At 41.0% G+C, this 15354-nt stretch overlaps 1 protein-coding gene across 2 annotated transcripts in view; it reads right to left on the minus strand.

Moving 5' to 3' along the window:
- Nucleotides 1–47: 47 nt before the first annotated feature.
- The window catches only part of chd2 (chromodomain helicase DNA binding protein 2), a 28554-nt gene continuing 13247 nt past the window's right edge, over nucleotides 48–15354 (minus strand). For both annotated transcript variants that reach the window (XM_008412361.2, XM_008412360.2), the window contains 33 exons: nucleotides 14546–14722; nucleotides 14216–14355; nucleotides 13883–14108; nucleotides 13692–13792; nucleotides 12287–12328; nucleotides 12009–12187; nucleotides 11793–11917; nucleotides 11493–11709; nucleotides 11324–11413; nucleotides 11048–11238; nucleotides 10786–10974; nucleotides 10532–10694; nucleotides 9621–9773; nucleotides 9082–9153; nucleotides 8745–8894; nucleotides 8127–8275; nucleotides 7927–8023; nucleotides 7750–7842; nucleotides 6946–7119; nucleotides 6589–6758; nucleotides 6457–6498; nucleotides 6241–6380; nucleotides 6005–6143; nucleotides 5741–5891; nucleotides 4824–4946; nucleotides 4610–4732; nucleotides 4102–4242; nucleotides 3847–3963; nucleotides 3584–3762; nucleotides 3402–3501; nucleotides 3138–3327; nucleotides 2783–3029; nucleotides 48–1709 (listed from right to left, as the gene is read on the minus strand). In XM_008412361.2, the coding sequence (XP_008410583.1) occupies nucleotides 1424–1709; nucleotides 2783–3029; nucleotides 3138–3327; nucleotides 3402–3501; nucleotides 3584–3762; nucleotides 3847–3963; nucleotides 4102–4242; nucleotides 4610–4732; nucleotides 4824–4946; nucleotides 5741–5891; nucleotides 6005–6143; nucleotides 6241–6380; nucleotides 6457–6498; nucleotides 6589–6758; nucleotides 6946–7119; nucleotides 7750–7842; nucleotides 7927–8023; nucleotides 8127–8275; nucleotides 8745–8894; nucleotides 9082–9153; nucleotides 9621–9773; nucleotides 10532–10694; nucleotides 10786–10974; nucleotides 11048–11238; nucleotides 11324–11413; nucleotides 11493–11709; nucleotides 11793–11917; nucleotides 12009–12187; nucleotides 12287–12328; nucleotides 13692–13792; nucleotides 13883–14108; nucleotides 14216–14355; nucleotides 14546–14722 (4876 nt within the window). In that variant the 3' untranslated portion in view covers nucleotides 48–1423. The remainder of the gene's footprint in view (nucleotides 1710–2782; nucleotides 3030–3137; nucleotides 3328–3401; nucleotides 3502–3583; nucleotides 3763–3846; nucleotides 3964–4101; nucleotides 4243–4609; nucleotides 4733–4823; nucleotides 4947–5740; nucleotides 5892–6004; nucleotides 6144–6240; nucleotides 6381–6456; nucleotides 6499–6588; nucleotides 6759–6945; nucleotides 7120–7749; nucleotides 7843–7926; nucleotides 8024–8126; nucleotides 8276–8744; nucleotides 8895–9081; nucleotides 9154–9620; nucleotides 9774–10531; nucleotides 10695–10785; nucleotides 10975–11047; nucleotides 11239–11323; nucleotides 11414–11492; nucleotides 11710–11792; nucleotides 11918–12008; nucleotides 12188–12286; nucleotides 12329–13691; nucleotides 13793–13882; nucleotides 14109–14215; nucleotides 14356–14545; nucleotides 14723–15354) is intronic.

A 15354-nucleotide genomic window follows, 5' to 3' on the forward strand; every position in this document is an offset into this window, starting at 1 on the left:
TCCAAATGTGATTTTAGTTTGAACCTGGTATCAACAATAGACATTTGTTGTGTAACAAAGTTTATTACATATGTCCAAACATATGTACAGCAAAGTTTTTCATGAAGAGTGGTTTTATCACAAATATAAATTATTTAAACTTTCTTACAGAACATAATACAGGAACTGTAGTTTGTTTTGAGTGGGAGAAAAACAACAGCTGGTTGTTCACTGTAAGAAGCTGACTGTAAGTGCCCCCCTCCAAAAATAAAACATTTAAAAAAAAAAAGCATACCATAGTTTTTACACTTTTCCCCCTAAAATCATCACTTCTACCAGAAATCTACATGAAATTACCAGAATATGTTATCCTTTTTGGAGCTTTTAATCGATTTATAATTTAGCTAAGAGCAGCACTTTCATATTCTGCCAGCACTATTCATCAACCGTTCTGCAGTTTGATCCTGGAAACAGAAATGGTACTTAAAGTAGCTTAAAGAGACCAGAATAAAGGTGGGATGAAAGCAGATTTGGCACAGGAGGAGTAGCAAATAACGGCAGTGTACAACCATCTGTGGGTAGAAACAGAACGCCTGATTAGGAAAGAAAAGGTGAATTACTTAAAGGAGCAAAGTACCATTTCTAAGCCGTCATAATACTGCAAGGCATAATAAAGGATTGTTTGGATTTATAGTGTTATGAACTCCTGAAAAAGTCATAATAAATACTGCTTTGATAGCTTCAATATTGGCAAGGAAAGACTTTAAAGTGAACAGAGCGGAAGGGATGGCAATGATTTGAATAGATACATAGTTACAGATATGGTACATAATGGTACACATGAGAAATGTGAATTGGATTTAAAAGAAGAAGAAAAAAAAAATAATCAAAAGTTCTCCTGAGTGATGCCGGCTTATTTAATCAAATTTCCAGCAACCTCAGATGAAATCCTCTTCATCTGCACAGTGAAAACTCCGTGATTCTCTTCAGCTACATGGTCAACATGTTTCCAAGGTGCAAATGATTAACACATTCAACTTCTGGTGACATCTTTTTGCAATACTTAAAGCTAAGCACAGGGAAAAAAACTAAACAAAAAAAAAACAAGTGTCCATGGTTGCTGCGGGAACATTCCCGTACATTTACCCTTCAGAAGGCCAACACTTTCAGGCACTTTTAGGATTGAGATCATTCATCAGTTTATGGATCCAAATCTCCCTTCTAATAGTCCATAGGACTAAGCTTCTGCAGTCATTCCACTCAGTTGCTTCATGATCAACTGAGGAGGCAGTTCATTTAAATAAAGATGCACAATTTAGTTCATTTTCTTCCGTTTTACAATCACAAACACTGGGAGAAAGTTTGCTGGTAAAGACAGTACATGTTGATTCCCTTTCTTCAACAGTCAGCTAATCAATGGAGACCCCTAGAGGCTCTGGAGGCTTTATGTTTTCCTGCTGTTCCAGTTTGGGTCCGGCATAAGGCCGGGATCCATGGGGCGCTCCAGCGGGGAGCGGGAGTCCTGCGGAGACTTCTGGGCCTGCGGGGAGCGGGGGTCCATCAGCGGGAGGGGTTTGTCCGGGTGGAAGGGCCGGTTGTAGTGATCCGGCCCCGGCGGACCCTGTGCTCTGTGATCCGGCATCCTCCTGAAGTCCTGAGGAGGGCCGTCCCTGCCCTGGTGGTAGCTGGGGTGGAACTCATCGGGACGTCTCCGTTTGGGGTCCGGGTGCCTGAAAGACATGATTCAGGATTCAGGTTTTTTAAACTGTAAAAAACCCCCAAAAGATCGCATGATTGCGGATTCCACGTCCATGTGTTTAAAATATCATATGGAGTTACAATTAGAATTATTGGTGATATATTTCAAGACGTTATTCCTCTTCATATTGATCCAAATGGCTTATAGCAAACAAAAATCAAAATTCTGTCTTCATAAAATTTGAGCATTACAAAAGACCAATAAAATGTTCCTATAGTTTAAATGTCTTTTCTACCACACTTTTACATAGAGGAAAAATATTAGAGTTCTTCCACTCAACTCTAATATTGTTACATAGAGCACTCTGAACAGAAAGTTCCTTCAGCATCGACCTTTTCTGGCTTCTGATGGTGAAGCGTGTTGGTGACCTCTGGAGGTTACAGCGCAACGTTTTAGAAAGTCAGCTAAACAACTTTTCAGATGCTTCTTGAGGGAAAAAAAATCGACTTTCCTGTTTTTGTTGTTGAGCAGCCAAAAAGGGTGGAAATTTTAAATGATGATGAACGCTGGTGATCTTAGGAAGCACATTCATACCAAACTTGGACATTTCCATTTTAAGTTTTTCCAAGCCTCTAAATTTAATCAAATTTTCTCGGTTTTGTTTAAACCAGTAAAATGTTTGCCATTTTTTCCCCTTATCCCTCCTTCCCTCACAGATACAACCATGCCCTGCACGAGTCCCTCTTTTTTTTTTTGTCCATATGTAGTTTTTGTTCTCATAAACAAAATAATATGTTTTGACATTCAGAAATAAAAAAAGTGTTTTAAACAACCTGATCAGTACGTAATCTTTAGTTCATGGGTAAGCTGCCTGTAATTTTTTGCATGCTATATTTTTATAAATATATTTCATTCCTATATTTCAAATGCGTTTCTAATTTTGAACCAACGATGAGTATCCAGATTCCTTTTTTTTTATTTTTATTTTTTAAATCACTTGCTCATGCTACCCCCTGATGGAATGCCACCCTGGGCCGCTGTCATATATATTTCCTCTATGTAGCCATCATGTAGTAAAAGTGAGATGAAAAGGTCTCATCTCACCTGTCGTAATAGGGCCGATGTCCCCGGTGGTCCCTGTCGTTGCCGTACTGCTCATACGGCCTTTTTCGAGGAGAGGTGTTGTTACGGTAACCTCCTGAGCTTCGATATGCATCTCCGTGGGGACGTCGATCTCCGTAGTGATCCTTGTAACGATGAGGGTCGTATGGATGGTGGCGGTCTCCCTGCCAAGGCTGATTGCTGTTTCCTTGGTAACCGTATTTACGGTCCCTCGACCAGTCTCCCCGATCTGTGGGAAAAAAAATACATTAAACAGTTGAATAGCGACAGTTTTGCTTGTTTGGAATTTAAAAAGAATCGTTTGGGCCTTGAAGCAAGGCAGCTGGTCCACACGCACCGTTGTTGCCAAAGTGTCGTTTGTTAGCAGCGTTGTACGGTTCCCTGTGGTGTCCGTGTGTTCCTGATTGGCTCGGGAGAGGCCCGGTTTTGGAGGACGGCGTCCCTGTGGAGTCTCGGCTGGACCCCGAAGGTTCTGGTCTAAAAGATTTCATCCTCCCTGAGGTATCGTCCTTCTTCTTGTGCTCCTTCTGAAAACGTCACGATGTATTTAGTGGCGATAACACATGGCAGCTCGTGTTCCCACCAAGATACTCCAACTTACCTCTTCATCGTGCGATCGCTTCTTCTGAGCCATTTTGTAAAGCTTGTGGAGCTTTCTGGCACTGAACTCTGTAAACTTTGACACAAAAATCCAGAGATTCCTAAACAACAAAGGACAGAAAACGATTAGCTGACCATAGGAGTCTGACGTTTAATTCAACCAAGATATCACTTTTTTTTTACCTGCGCCACATCTTGACATGTTCGGGGTCGCTGTACGCTTTAAGGCACTCTGTGATTCGGTCTCCGATCTTCAGCAGGCATGTGCGTGTGTGCTGGAGCTGCTCCTGGTCAGACAGTCCTTCATCGGGTTTGTCCAGCTGCTTGAGGGCCTTCTTCACCGGCCGCATGCGCTCCTTACACTGCAAACGAGAACGTCACACACTAATGCCTGCGCTGGGGGAACGAAAACAAAACCCGTCTCACTGCATCGTTGCTCAACTCACAATGCTAAAAGTTTCCTGGTCGAGCTCGTCGTCCTCCTTTCCTTCGATGGGAACGGGCTCGGAACCGGCCGTGATGTGAACTGGACCTTGAGTCTTCTTCCCTTTGGCTCCCTTAGCCTGGCGAACAAAAATACACAACAGCAAGTGATTACGCTGACAAGCCACTTTGGATGTTTCTAGATCATTTATCTGGTATGTATATGTAGACTTATTCCATAAAAGCCACTGAATTCTAGAGGTAATGTTCTAAGATACCTTCTCCTTTCTGGGTTTGGCAGTTTTCTTTTCCTTGTCTCCGTCTTTCTCTTTTTTAGGTGTTCCCTGTTTTTCTTTGTTTTCCTTGTTATCCTTTTTCTTTTGCCTCTTCTTCACAGGAGACTTCTCCGCTCCCTCTTCCTGCTCAAAGCACAAAGCCACGAGGAAAAACAATGAGTGGAAGGTCAAGGAATGCAAATATTATTAAGAAATTAAACTCTACTTTAAACTGCTCTTTAGTGTGCCGATGCAGACATTAAGTAAAAAGGTTTACAGCGCTTAAAACCCATCATAAAACTATCACTGTGGTTGTAATCGCTCAGCATTTTAGATATAAAGGTGAGTTATTGTCTTTGCACAAATAAAAGGCAGCTTATTGAAATCCATATGTAGTATGACTCTACGTATGAAAATCTAATTTTAACCCCAAAAGAAAAAGAATTTAAATTACTCCAAATGTGAGAAAAATTAAAAATCAGTTAGTTGAGCCTCTGAGGAGCTGACTGACCTTGACCTCTCCTTCCTCTGACGGGTTATCGGACAGCCGGGGGGACGAGATCTCGTTGCCCTGCTCGTCTTTGAGAACCTTGGCTTCCTTCTTAGCTCGGGGCTTCCTCTTCCTCACTTTAACCTTGGAAGAAGAGACCAGAACAGCAAAGCGGCGTAAACGAAAACGTTAATCACGCTCAGGAGAAACTGCTATTTGACGACCGGCAGCTCACCTCCTCTCCGGATTTAGACAGAATCGCGTTGTCTTGCTCTTTCTTAAGCAGCTTGAGCAGATACTCGGCTCTCGCCTGCAACTGCTTGCCCTGAGGCTTCTTGTTTGGGTCGTCTGGAAGAATCTGTGCAGAAGGACAAGAGATGTTAGATTTTACGATTCCCGTTTGTTTTTTTAAAAGAGCTACTGACCAAACAGGTCAGATGTCAATGTTTTAAAATCAGAGCAGGGAGGTTATGAGTGGAGTGGGAACGGAAATCAACTAATTAACCGGCTAATATCAGCTAATTATATTCTCAGTGTTAGTCTACAAACAGGAGACATTTGCTTGAAAACTAATTAAAAATAAATAAATTGCTACTTCTTCAATTTTTTTTTTTTTTACATCTAAAAATAAAACCCATCTACCATATTTTCTGGACTACAATTCACATTTTGTCTTTCATTTCTAAAGAACATCGACACTGGAACTGGAAAGCATTTTAAATATCCAAAATAAACAAACAAAACAACAAATAAAAAGAATTATGGAGACCGTAAACAAAATTGCACTTAAAAAAAAAAAAAAATCATTCAGTTTTGACATGGAAAACAGAAAAAGTGGCAGGTAGTGCAAACTGCTTTGTACCAAGAGTCAAATGTTTGCAGCATTTCTCAAAATGTCGACTTTTCAATGATATTAATCTCTTTAACAACAGTTAAAATTAACTATTGTCTTGGCAGTTAATTTATCATTAAATTGATTTATTGCTTATTGTGACAGGCTTAATTATGAGCGTAATAATTCATTTCCCGTTATTTTAGTCACGGTAGAACGCAATTTCAGTTTTTTAAATATTAAGAAGCTAATTAATCATTGAATAAAACTCTTCATGAAAGTGCTGGGACTTCAAAGCAGTGGAAGATAATTAAACCTGCCTTATCAGCCAGTTGCAGGTCAGGATCCGTCTTTATCAGATCCCAGTTTCCAAAGCCGTGCTCGTAAATGCCCAGTAGAAGCTGAGTGTCGTCCTGCAGATCCCACTCCACGTCGAAGTGGGCGACTTTAACCCTGCAAGTCAGCTTGAACCTAAAGAAGGGGGACGGGGAGGTGGGGGGGCGCATTTACGTTAAACTGAACAGAGATAAACTCTTCAGAAACACTACAATGTGGCAGAGCAGATAAAGACAAAAGTTTCTCACTTGTTCCTCTCAGCGGGGATAAGCGGCACGACTTTGTGAAGCGGCTCAAACTCCTCCTCGTGCTGAATGATTGACTTGGCATTGACCTGAACTCCTGAAATTTTGATGTTGATTCCTCTGCGTTTCCCAGGACCTTTGGCTGAAAGAAAAACATTTTTTTTGTAATTCTTTTGGCTGATAAGTGGGGGAAAAAAAAAATCAAAGTTTTATTTTCAAAATAAACACAAACTACAAACCTTCAACTGGGTTCTCTTTGAGCTGTTCCTCGTGCTCCTGCACGGCCGTCACACAGCTGGAGTGAATCAGTTCGCCCAGCCTCTTCAGGTCCGCGATGGATTTGTCCACCAACTCAGAGTCTCGGGCGATGGCTTCCAGTCTGGAAACAGGAAGCGTGTTTGTCAAATCTAAAGTTGGCGAAGCTCCAGCGATGAGTGATTTCTCATTAAATTTACCTCTCCAGTGGAGATCCAAACTTCTTATAGGCTTTAATGAATCTGTTAAAGGGATAAGGGTTAGATTTATATCAGCCTCCAAAGTGCATCTGATTCCGTTTTGATTTTATGTAAGACAGCTGAATGATGTACCTGCGGATTTCTGCGTCGGTGAAGCCCTCCACGTTGTTTTTGCGAGCTCGTGGTCTGCCTCGTTTTTTCGGCTTCTTGTCGTCGTCGCTGTCGTCCGTCTCGCTGTCCGAGCCAGACGAGCGCTGCTTGAGCTTCGAGCCCACATCGCTGTCGCTGTCATTGGCTTGAGCCTGAAAAAACAAAAAAACAAAGAAAAAGCAGCGTTGTTAAGAGTCAAACTGGCTTTGAGCCAAATGAGATATCTGCAGGAGATCTTTATGACTATGCACAATTGTCCTTATTTCTGAAATGATTGAGTGAAAATAGTATAACTACTTGATTCTAAGAACACAAGACTAAATTGCCTCTCAGGCCTACCCTCTTGTTGGAGCTCCTGCTCCTGGGCAGCATGAAGATGTCTTCCATCTCCCGCTGCTTCTCCTCCTCCTCAATTTTACGCCGGTGCTCCTCGGGAATGATGTCGTCCCATTCCCGTATGGGCTTCTCCTCAAACTCCGGAGTGGTGTCTTCCATACTGGAGAAGTTGGCGACCTGAAAGGAAGGAGGAGAGTTTAAGAAATATATTTTAGGACTGCAACTAATGATTGTTCTAGTAATCGACTATGTTATCAATTATTCGGACGATTAATTAAGTAACAAAACAGGCACATTCTGCAGATTTTCCATTTAACCACTCGAACCTTTTTTATGCAATAGTAGAAACAGATTTTGACATGTAAATATGCAAATAATTCAATTACGTTTTTTTCAAATCATTTGTAGCAAAAGATCCATCTGCAGCTACAAACAATCTGCCTACTAATTCTGTTGATTATTTTTGGATTAACCAATTAATGAATGGATAGCAAAGTTTGTTTAATATACTTTTTTTTTAACATCATTTGAACCAGGTGAAAGAAAAATGCCACTTGAGGAGTTCTGAGTAGAACAGATCTGAAGAAGGAAAATGTTTATATTTTTTGCACAGTTTTGGCTTAATTAAATCTGACTGTGCCGTTCTTCCAGCAAATAGCCTTGTTTGGAGTTTGTATACTCAAGTTAATAATTGATTTCTGAATTAAATTGAGTTGATTAATAGATTAATCACTATTTATAATTTCAGCCCTAATACATTTTAGCTTTATGCAACAAAAAAAAAGAAAAACTAGCCAATGCAGGCACCTTAAACTGTGACAGAAGCTCATCTGTAGCGTTGGAGCCTTGATCCGTTTCTCTTGTTTCTGCCAACCTCAAGATCTCATCTATATCCATCTCCTGAAAATGAGAAAATGTGTTTTAACAGTCAAAAACGTAGCAGAACATTCCAGTCCAAATCATAGTAACCCCTTACTGTCCTACCTGTGGTTCGGACTCCTCTCCCTCTGCCTCTTTGAACAGATCTTCAGCACCAAACTTGAGAATAGCGGTCAGCTCTTCTTTATTGAAGGGGTTTGAACTGTTGAAAAAAAACCAAGATAAAAATGTAAAAAAAAAAAACCCCAAAAAAACAACAACATATAAAACAAGAGCTGAGTAGCTGCAATTACTGCAAGTCTCACTTTGAGTTTCCTGAGTTGTTATCCAGAACCGTTCGACCTGTCGTGTCCATTCTTTGAATGACCAGATGGTCCAAAACCATCTTCTTCTTTGCCCTCTCGATGATGTCCTCTTCCACCGTCCCTTTGGTGACGAGCCGATATATATTCACCTGCGAGGAAACACAATGTTACAATAAAACAATCCTCTTAACTCCTCTTGGTACGACAGCCATTTCAGAAGGTTATATTTAATACCTTTATCATTTCAGACAAAACAACTTGTGCCAACTTTTGTGAATTTATTAAATCAAAGAAAAGGTTGGGAGGATTTATGCTTTCATGCATATGTGGGGATAATCACCCTGCAATCTGAATCGGCCAATAAAAACCTGATTGGTGCATCTTTACTCATGAGTCTTACAGTTTTCTCACAGCGTGAAGCACGCTACCGCGCTAGCATCAACTCCAAACCACAAAACAAATGACTTCAATCATTTTATCCACAAAACGTGAATAGATGGAGTAAAAAGGAATAAAACTAGCCAATAGAAGAAGCGATGCACACACAAATTTAACACGACATAATAAAATTTAAGACCGATGACGGAAAGGCCGGATAAATGTAGGACTTTAAATTACCTGCTTCTTCTGTCCAATCCTGTGGGCTCTGGCCTGGGCCTGCAGGTCGTTCTGAGGGTTCCAGTCCGAGTCAAATATAACGACAGTGTCCGCCGAGGCCAAGTTAATACCCAAACCACCAGCTCTGGTGGATAACAGGAAGCAGAAGTCCTGCAAAACAAAGGCAACGCAAAAAAAAACAAAAAAAAAACATCAGTATTTCTGGACAAAACATTCAGGGTCAGACTCCACTGCAGGTAATGGTGTTATTAGAGTCTAAAGTCAAGATTTGACAGAATATTATAATATTCTGAGAGAAATTGCAACTTTCATCAACAGCAATTCAAAGTAGGCGTACCTCTGATCCCTCTGCGTTAAAGTGGTCGAGCGCCTGCTTTCGGATTTCTCCCTTTATGGAACCGTCCAGCCGCTGCAAACAGTGAGATTCGCATTTTAAATATGCTCTGGTTATTTTCTGCAGACCGACCACAACAGAGTAACACAGCGACCGAGTCAGAGGAAACAATCTAAGTCGGGTGACTTGCAGAACCTCCTGCTGGTCTGCAGCAGCAAATAACTTGTTGATATAAATAAACCGAAGCCCGTGTCCAACAACGCTGACATCTGAGACTAATCCTGCTGAGTGCAACCTCTGAAGGACCCTTCAGTGTAAACATGCATACAAGCAAGGGTCAAAAACCGAAATCTGTTTTCAGAAAGAAGCCATTTGCTTTTGTTTAGGGACACTAAAAGAAGCTTCACTTTAAACAGGACAGAGAGACGGCAACGTTTCAAATTCAGTATCTTCTGTTTTTACGTCTCACTGATTGAATAGAGGTTCCCATATTGTGTCAAAGCTCGTTTGAGCAGAGTATGGATGAAACGTTCAAATCTCACCTGAAAAGGGTATCGCTTCTTTGTGAGATATTCGGCCAGTATGTCCAACATCCTGACCATCTGGGAGAAGATCAGGACTCTGTTGCCTCGTTCGCGGAGTCGGGTCAGCAGCTTGTCCAGCAGGACCAGTTTTCCACTGCCCCTCACCAAAGCCTGGAAGAAAAGAAATGAGAAAAAAAAAAAAAAACACATGAAGAACATTTCTTCTATAAAGTTTTGAAAGAATTTATGTCAAAATTCAACATACTTCTCTAATAATTACATTTACAGATTTTTTATCAATTTTTGAGGATAAATATAAAAGCTCATTTAGTGATATTCTTACACAGGTTAAGCTTTAAATTTTAGAGGACCTGCAGAAAACAAGGCTTAAAAAGGGATGAGAGACTGAAGGGGAAAAAAAGAAAAAAAGAAGAACAGGTCGGAGAAAAGGGAATGAAGGAAAGGAGAAAGGACTGAAAGGAAGTTTTAAACCACTGAAGGAAGTAGAGTGGAGGAAAGGAAGGAAAGAAAACCCGGCAATGATCAAATGAAGGACTGAAGAAAGACAGAAAGGAATTAATAAAATATGCTGAAGGGAGACAGAGAAGTTTAAAGGAACAGAAAAGGAAAAAGAACAAAAATCTGATTCAAGAAAAGACAGATTTGATCAAGAAGGGATTGAACGAAAGGAAGCTTAAAGGAAGAATTTAAAGTTTTAACGGAAGGACAAATGGATTTAACAATTAGATGTTGGGGCAAGTATTAGAAAGGAAATACATTTATAATTTTTCAATGTTCGTGCCAATCTGGAAAACACTTCAGACTTCTCCATGCATTCTGACTGTGTATTATAGATAACACCCAGCATCTGCAGCAGAGGCGTCCTGAGGAGACGCCTGGAGCTGAAGGAAGCTCAGGATGAGACAAACCTGCAGGGTTTCCAGCTGCGTTTCGCCGTCTCCCTCCTCAGGCTGCTTAATGAGGAAACTGTGGTTGCAGCACTTTTTAAGCTCCATCACAATGTTTAGGAAGCCACTGGAGCTGCCGCGGGTGCCTTTGGAGAGGGCTTTGTAATTCCTTGTTAAAATCCACCTGGAGAACAAGGACGGCACATTAAGTAAGACGTGATTTATAAAAAAAATGATTCATGCAATTAAGGTTAGAGAGGAAAAAAAAATCCTACTTGTAGAACTGTTTCTGCTGTGCCGACATGTCAACGCGGAGGATTTGCTCCACCTTGGCAGGTAGAGATTTCTCTACGTCTTTCTTGACCCTTCGGAGCAGGAACGGCTCCAGGACTTTGTGGAGACTCTGATAGCCGTTGTCCCTCCCTTTTCCGTGTTCATCCTCAAAATCCTCCCAGGAGTCAAACCTGAAGTGACAACAGATATTAAACAAGTCTCCCTTCTGTCTGTTTATTTTAAAGCGTGCGAAGCAGGACGTACTTGTCGGGCATGAGGAAGTGCAACAGAGACCAGAGCTCCTTGAGGGAGTTCTGAAGCGGAGTGCCGGTAATGAGGAGCCTATGGTTGGATCTGAACTCCATTAAGGATTTGTAGAGCAGGGAGTCATCATTCTTCAGCCTGTGAGCTTCATCCACACCCAGGAAGGCCCAGTTAATATTCCCCAGGACGCCCTGGAGTCAAAGATCGCCACATTTTAAGAATCTTTTACAACGTTACAGAATCAAAACAGAGACCCATCAAAAATAATGTTCCAACCTTGTCTTTAAGCAGAATCTCATAGGTAGTTAAGAGGGCGTTGAAACGGATTCTTTTGGTTTGATGGTTCACCCACTCGTAGTCCCGGATCTAAAACACGAACCAACATGTGAGCCACGAGATGCTTAAGAAAAAAAAAAAAAACAGTCGGAGTCAAAGTCAAACGAACCGTTTTCCTGCTCATGACGTCGCCCAAGTACACCACCACGTTCATGTCCGGAGCCCAGGTGTCAAACTCCCTCTGCCAGGAGGTCAGCGTGGACAGAGGCACCACCACCAGAAAGGGTCCGTAGAGCTGATGCTGGTGGAACAGGTAGGACAGGAAGGAGATGGTCTGGATGGTCTTCCCCAGCCCCATCTCGTCGGCCAGGATGACGCTGTTGCACCTGCGAGTGGAGAGCGGATTTTTTTTACTGGGATCAGAACTTGTTGTTAAAACACAAAACCATCAACCCTGTCGGTAAACTACCTGCACCAGGAGTGAGCCAGCCAGTTCAACCCGTCCAGCTGGTAATCTCTTAGCTCAAGGTTCTCATCGCCAATATACGATGGCTGTTTCTTTAAGGCGACAAACCTCGGCCTTTGCTTTAATACCTGAGATTGCAAAAAAAAATATATATATATGACTTAAAAATTGTACTCCCGAGACGAAGCCATGTTTTGTTAGCTCTGCTTAACCTCCTACCTTGCAGTCCTTGGACGGGATGGTTTTACTGGAGTTGCGGCTCATGAAGCCGTCGATGCAGTGCTGAAACTTCTTCCTGACCAAGGCGCCGTCCTCCCAGCTGCACTCGGAGTACGGCAAGCCCATCCACTTGCACAGATACTCCGGCTCGTTCGAGGACGGAGTCTTGTGACTGTGGGCTGTTTGAAAACACAGGGAACAATCAAACTAAAGTTAACAAGTTTGCAACCTTTTTAAAGTTAATTTAGTTAAAAGTCAGAAATTGAGGAGGTACGCACAGGGAAAATCAGAGGAACCTGGAGTCTTTCCTGATTTGGTTGCTGTAGGTAAGAAAAAAAAAAAGTTCTAGTTGAACAAGGAATAGATAGCGATAGATTGAGCAACGATGCTGATGCGATAGATTGAACAGCTGAAAAACATCTCCAGAATCAAGTGTTTCATTAAACTGGGAAAATTTGAGTTAGAGAGGAACTTCAAACATAATCTCAAACAGTTCATAAACATCAGGACTGGGCTAAGTAAATGTACCAAGCTTCACCTGACTGGTTAAATTTTCTCAGATTACCCATCGTACTGTTCCTACAGTCCAGAGTCGTTTCTGCTAAATGTCAGACTTGCCAGAGTTTCCACCAGCTGGATGAAGCTAAGAGAGAGTCAGTGCTGCCCCTCCCCCACGTGTTGCTTGCTTGTCGAGGGAGACTTAGCCAAAGGCACAGTTCATTCACTTAATACAATTAGAGCTGTTGTAAACAAATATTTTAGTAAATCGAACACTCAGAAAAGCCTCTGTCTGATAAATTTTCCATGAGAAATTGTATTAATCGAGGCACTCGAATCACTCGAGGATTTATTACAGCCCTAAATATAGTTAAATTTTATGTAAAAGCAATTTGATTTTTTTTTTAATACCATGAACCACGGTACTTTAACTCAAGCCTGTGCCTAGATACTGTGTAACCTGACCCAAAACCTTCAATCAACTCCCAAAACTCTTAGACTAGTTCTATAAAGCTGACGCCTACACAGCAGCCTCTCATCTCTGCCATTGGTGAGATTTACAGCTTAAATATATAAATACCCTCATCAAGTCACACCAGGTGCTACCTTTGCTCTAAATATTGAACCTACAGTTGATAAATCATGAACAGAAGCAGCTTTAAGCTGCAGAGTAAACCGATATGCAGCAGGAGTTCAGCCAGATAACAGGATTTTAGACGACTGGTAAAAAGATTTGCAGACTTTAAAAGACATTATTATGTGTTAAAATGTACTGCTGGTAGATGCCTTGCTTTTGGGGGCACATTGAGAGCAACCCCACTTCTAAAAACAAAATGTCTGCATTCTTGCACCCCGAGCAGTCCCTGAGTTTATGCAAATACATATTTAAATTACTTTGAAATCATCACTAGCTTTGGCCTCATTACAGTAATAATTTATTTAAAAAAAGAAAAAAAAAAAGAAAATGAAAAACAACAGATAATGTAATCACCCTTATTTTCATTTATTAATATCTTGTCAAGTATTTCTCATGTCTGTAAGACAGGATTCCAACACACTCTACTAAGTAAATAATCAATGTTTGATTTTTTTTTTTTCTTCAGTTTATACAGGATCTGTGCTAATACTAAACTTAAATCAGAAAGTAGCAGGACCCATCCTGAGGAGCTGTTGCTAACTTCTTACCAATGACTCGCTCCACAACTTGAAACTGCTTCGTCAGGTCAGATGTGAGCTCCTGCTGGCAGTTATGAAACTCCACATCCTCTGGAGACGCTTTACTTAACCTGAAAACGGATTCGATTAGGTTTAAGCGGCAGGTCTGGAAAGACGATTTGTGAAATAAACAACAGTAACATAAAGACAAACGCTCTCACCAAGCATTCAACTCATCGTTTTTCTTCTTAAAGTTGTCCAGTTTCTTCAGCCCCTTGACCTTTTGCTGCGTTAGCGAGTCGATGCTCTCCCAGGTGTTGTGGATGTAGGACCAGCCCTTCCACTTGATCAGATACTGAGTCTCTCCTTCATCTTTCTCGGGATCAAAACCTTCACACGGGTCCCCGTTCTCCTCCACGGCGTACACAGTGGTGGAAGCACCAGTGACTGAAAACGGCCAAACATTGAGTTTGAAAACTGATCTGAAGCTTTCTTTTTTAATTTTTTTTATTTTTACTTCAACTTTATTCAGGAAGCAAACAAAAGGGAATCACCTCCTTTGCTGCCGGTCCTGCAATCGAGAACCCTCTCGATGGTCTCGCTGTCGTCGTCCTGCTGCTCCTCACCGGCGTCTCCGGTCATTTCGATCAGGTCGTCAGAGTCAGTTTCGAAGTCATGCTGATCTTCTTTATAGCTAAATAACACAGTATGAAGGGAGATTTCAGTTCATCTTGAATTTCTTACAACTAGAATCGATAAGTGTGGAGGAAAGAAAAAGTACAGATTGTTTATATTTTAAAATTAGTTTAGGTGTGCTGGTTGTGAAATGTCTAAAATCTCTGACTGAACTTTGTCTTCAGGGGAAAAAAAACATAAAAAGTCACCTCTTAATTTTTGTGGCCCCTCTTCTTCGAGTCTGTCTCTTTGGAGTGTCTTCTTCGTCGTCATCGTCGTCGTCATCATCATCATCGTCATCATCGTCGTCTTCAGCTGATGATTCCTGTTTTCTCAACTTCCTTCCTTTTTGAGACTGCTGCTTTTTTGATGATTTGGTCTGAGGCCTGTGGGAGAAAAATAAGCATAGAAACAAAAGCCTTAAGAAACACACAACAAGGCAATCAAGGTGCCTTTAAAAAGTATTCACACCCCTCTGACATCCTTTTCTTTTCAGTTAAAACTGAACTTTGACCCAATTTTCTGGGATTTGATGAATAATTGTGACGAGGAAGGAAAAAATAGAGTTTGGGTTATTTCTCTACTAACTTTGCACACTAAGACTTTTTACCCAAACTTTAGAAAATAAGTCGAGGTCAGTCAGATTGGATGACGCAAATCATTTTAAACTCTTGTAGCAAATGGTGAATTGGATTTAGGTCTGAATGAATACGTTTTACCAATTAAGTGACCAATTTGATTCCACTTTTGTTTTGTTTTTTTTTGTTTTGTTTTTTTAACTTAGGGATATTAGAGTAAAAAGTGCTGAATGAGTGATTAAAAACATAAAATAAAAACCTACATTTTGATGATCTTTCCCTTGAAGTCTGTATAAAATACAACATCGTTTGTGGTTGGGATATGAAAACTTTTTCAAGGCACAATACATCGAGATGCAGCAGTCTGGTTGTTGTTGCTATTTATCAAAGGATGAATAAATAGTAAATGATTGAGTGACAGAGAAGGATTTTGGGATAAC

This window comes from Poecilia reticulata, linkage group LG6, assembly GCF_000633615.1.
Source record: "Poecilia reticulata strain Guanapo linkage group LG6, Guppy_female_1.0+MT, whole genome shotgun sequence".
NCBI lineage: Eukaryota > Metazoa > Chordata > Actinopteri > Cyprinodontiformes > Poeciliidae > Poecilia > Poecilia reticulata.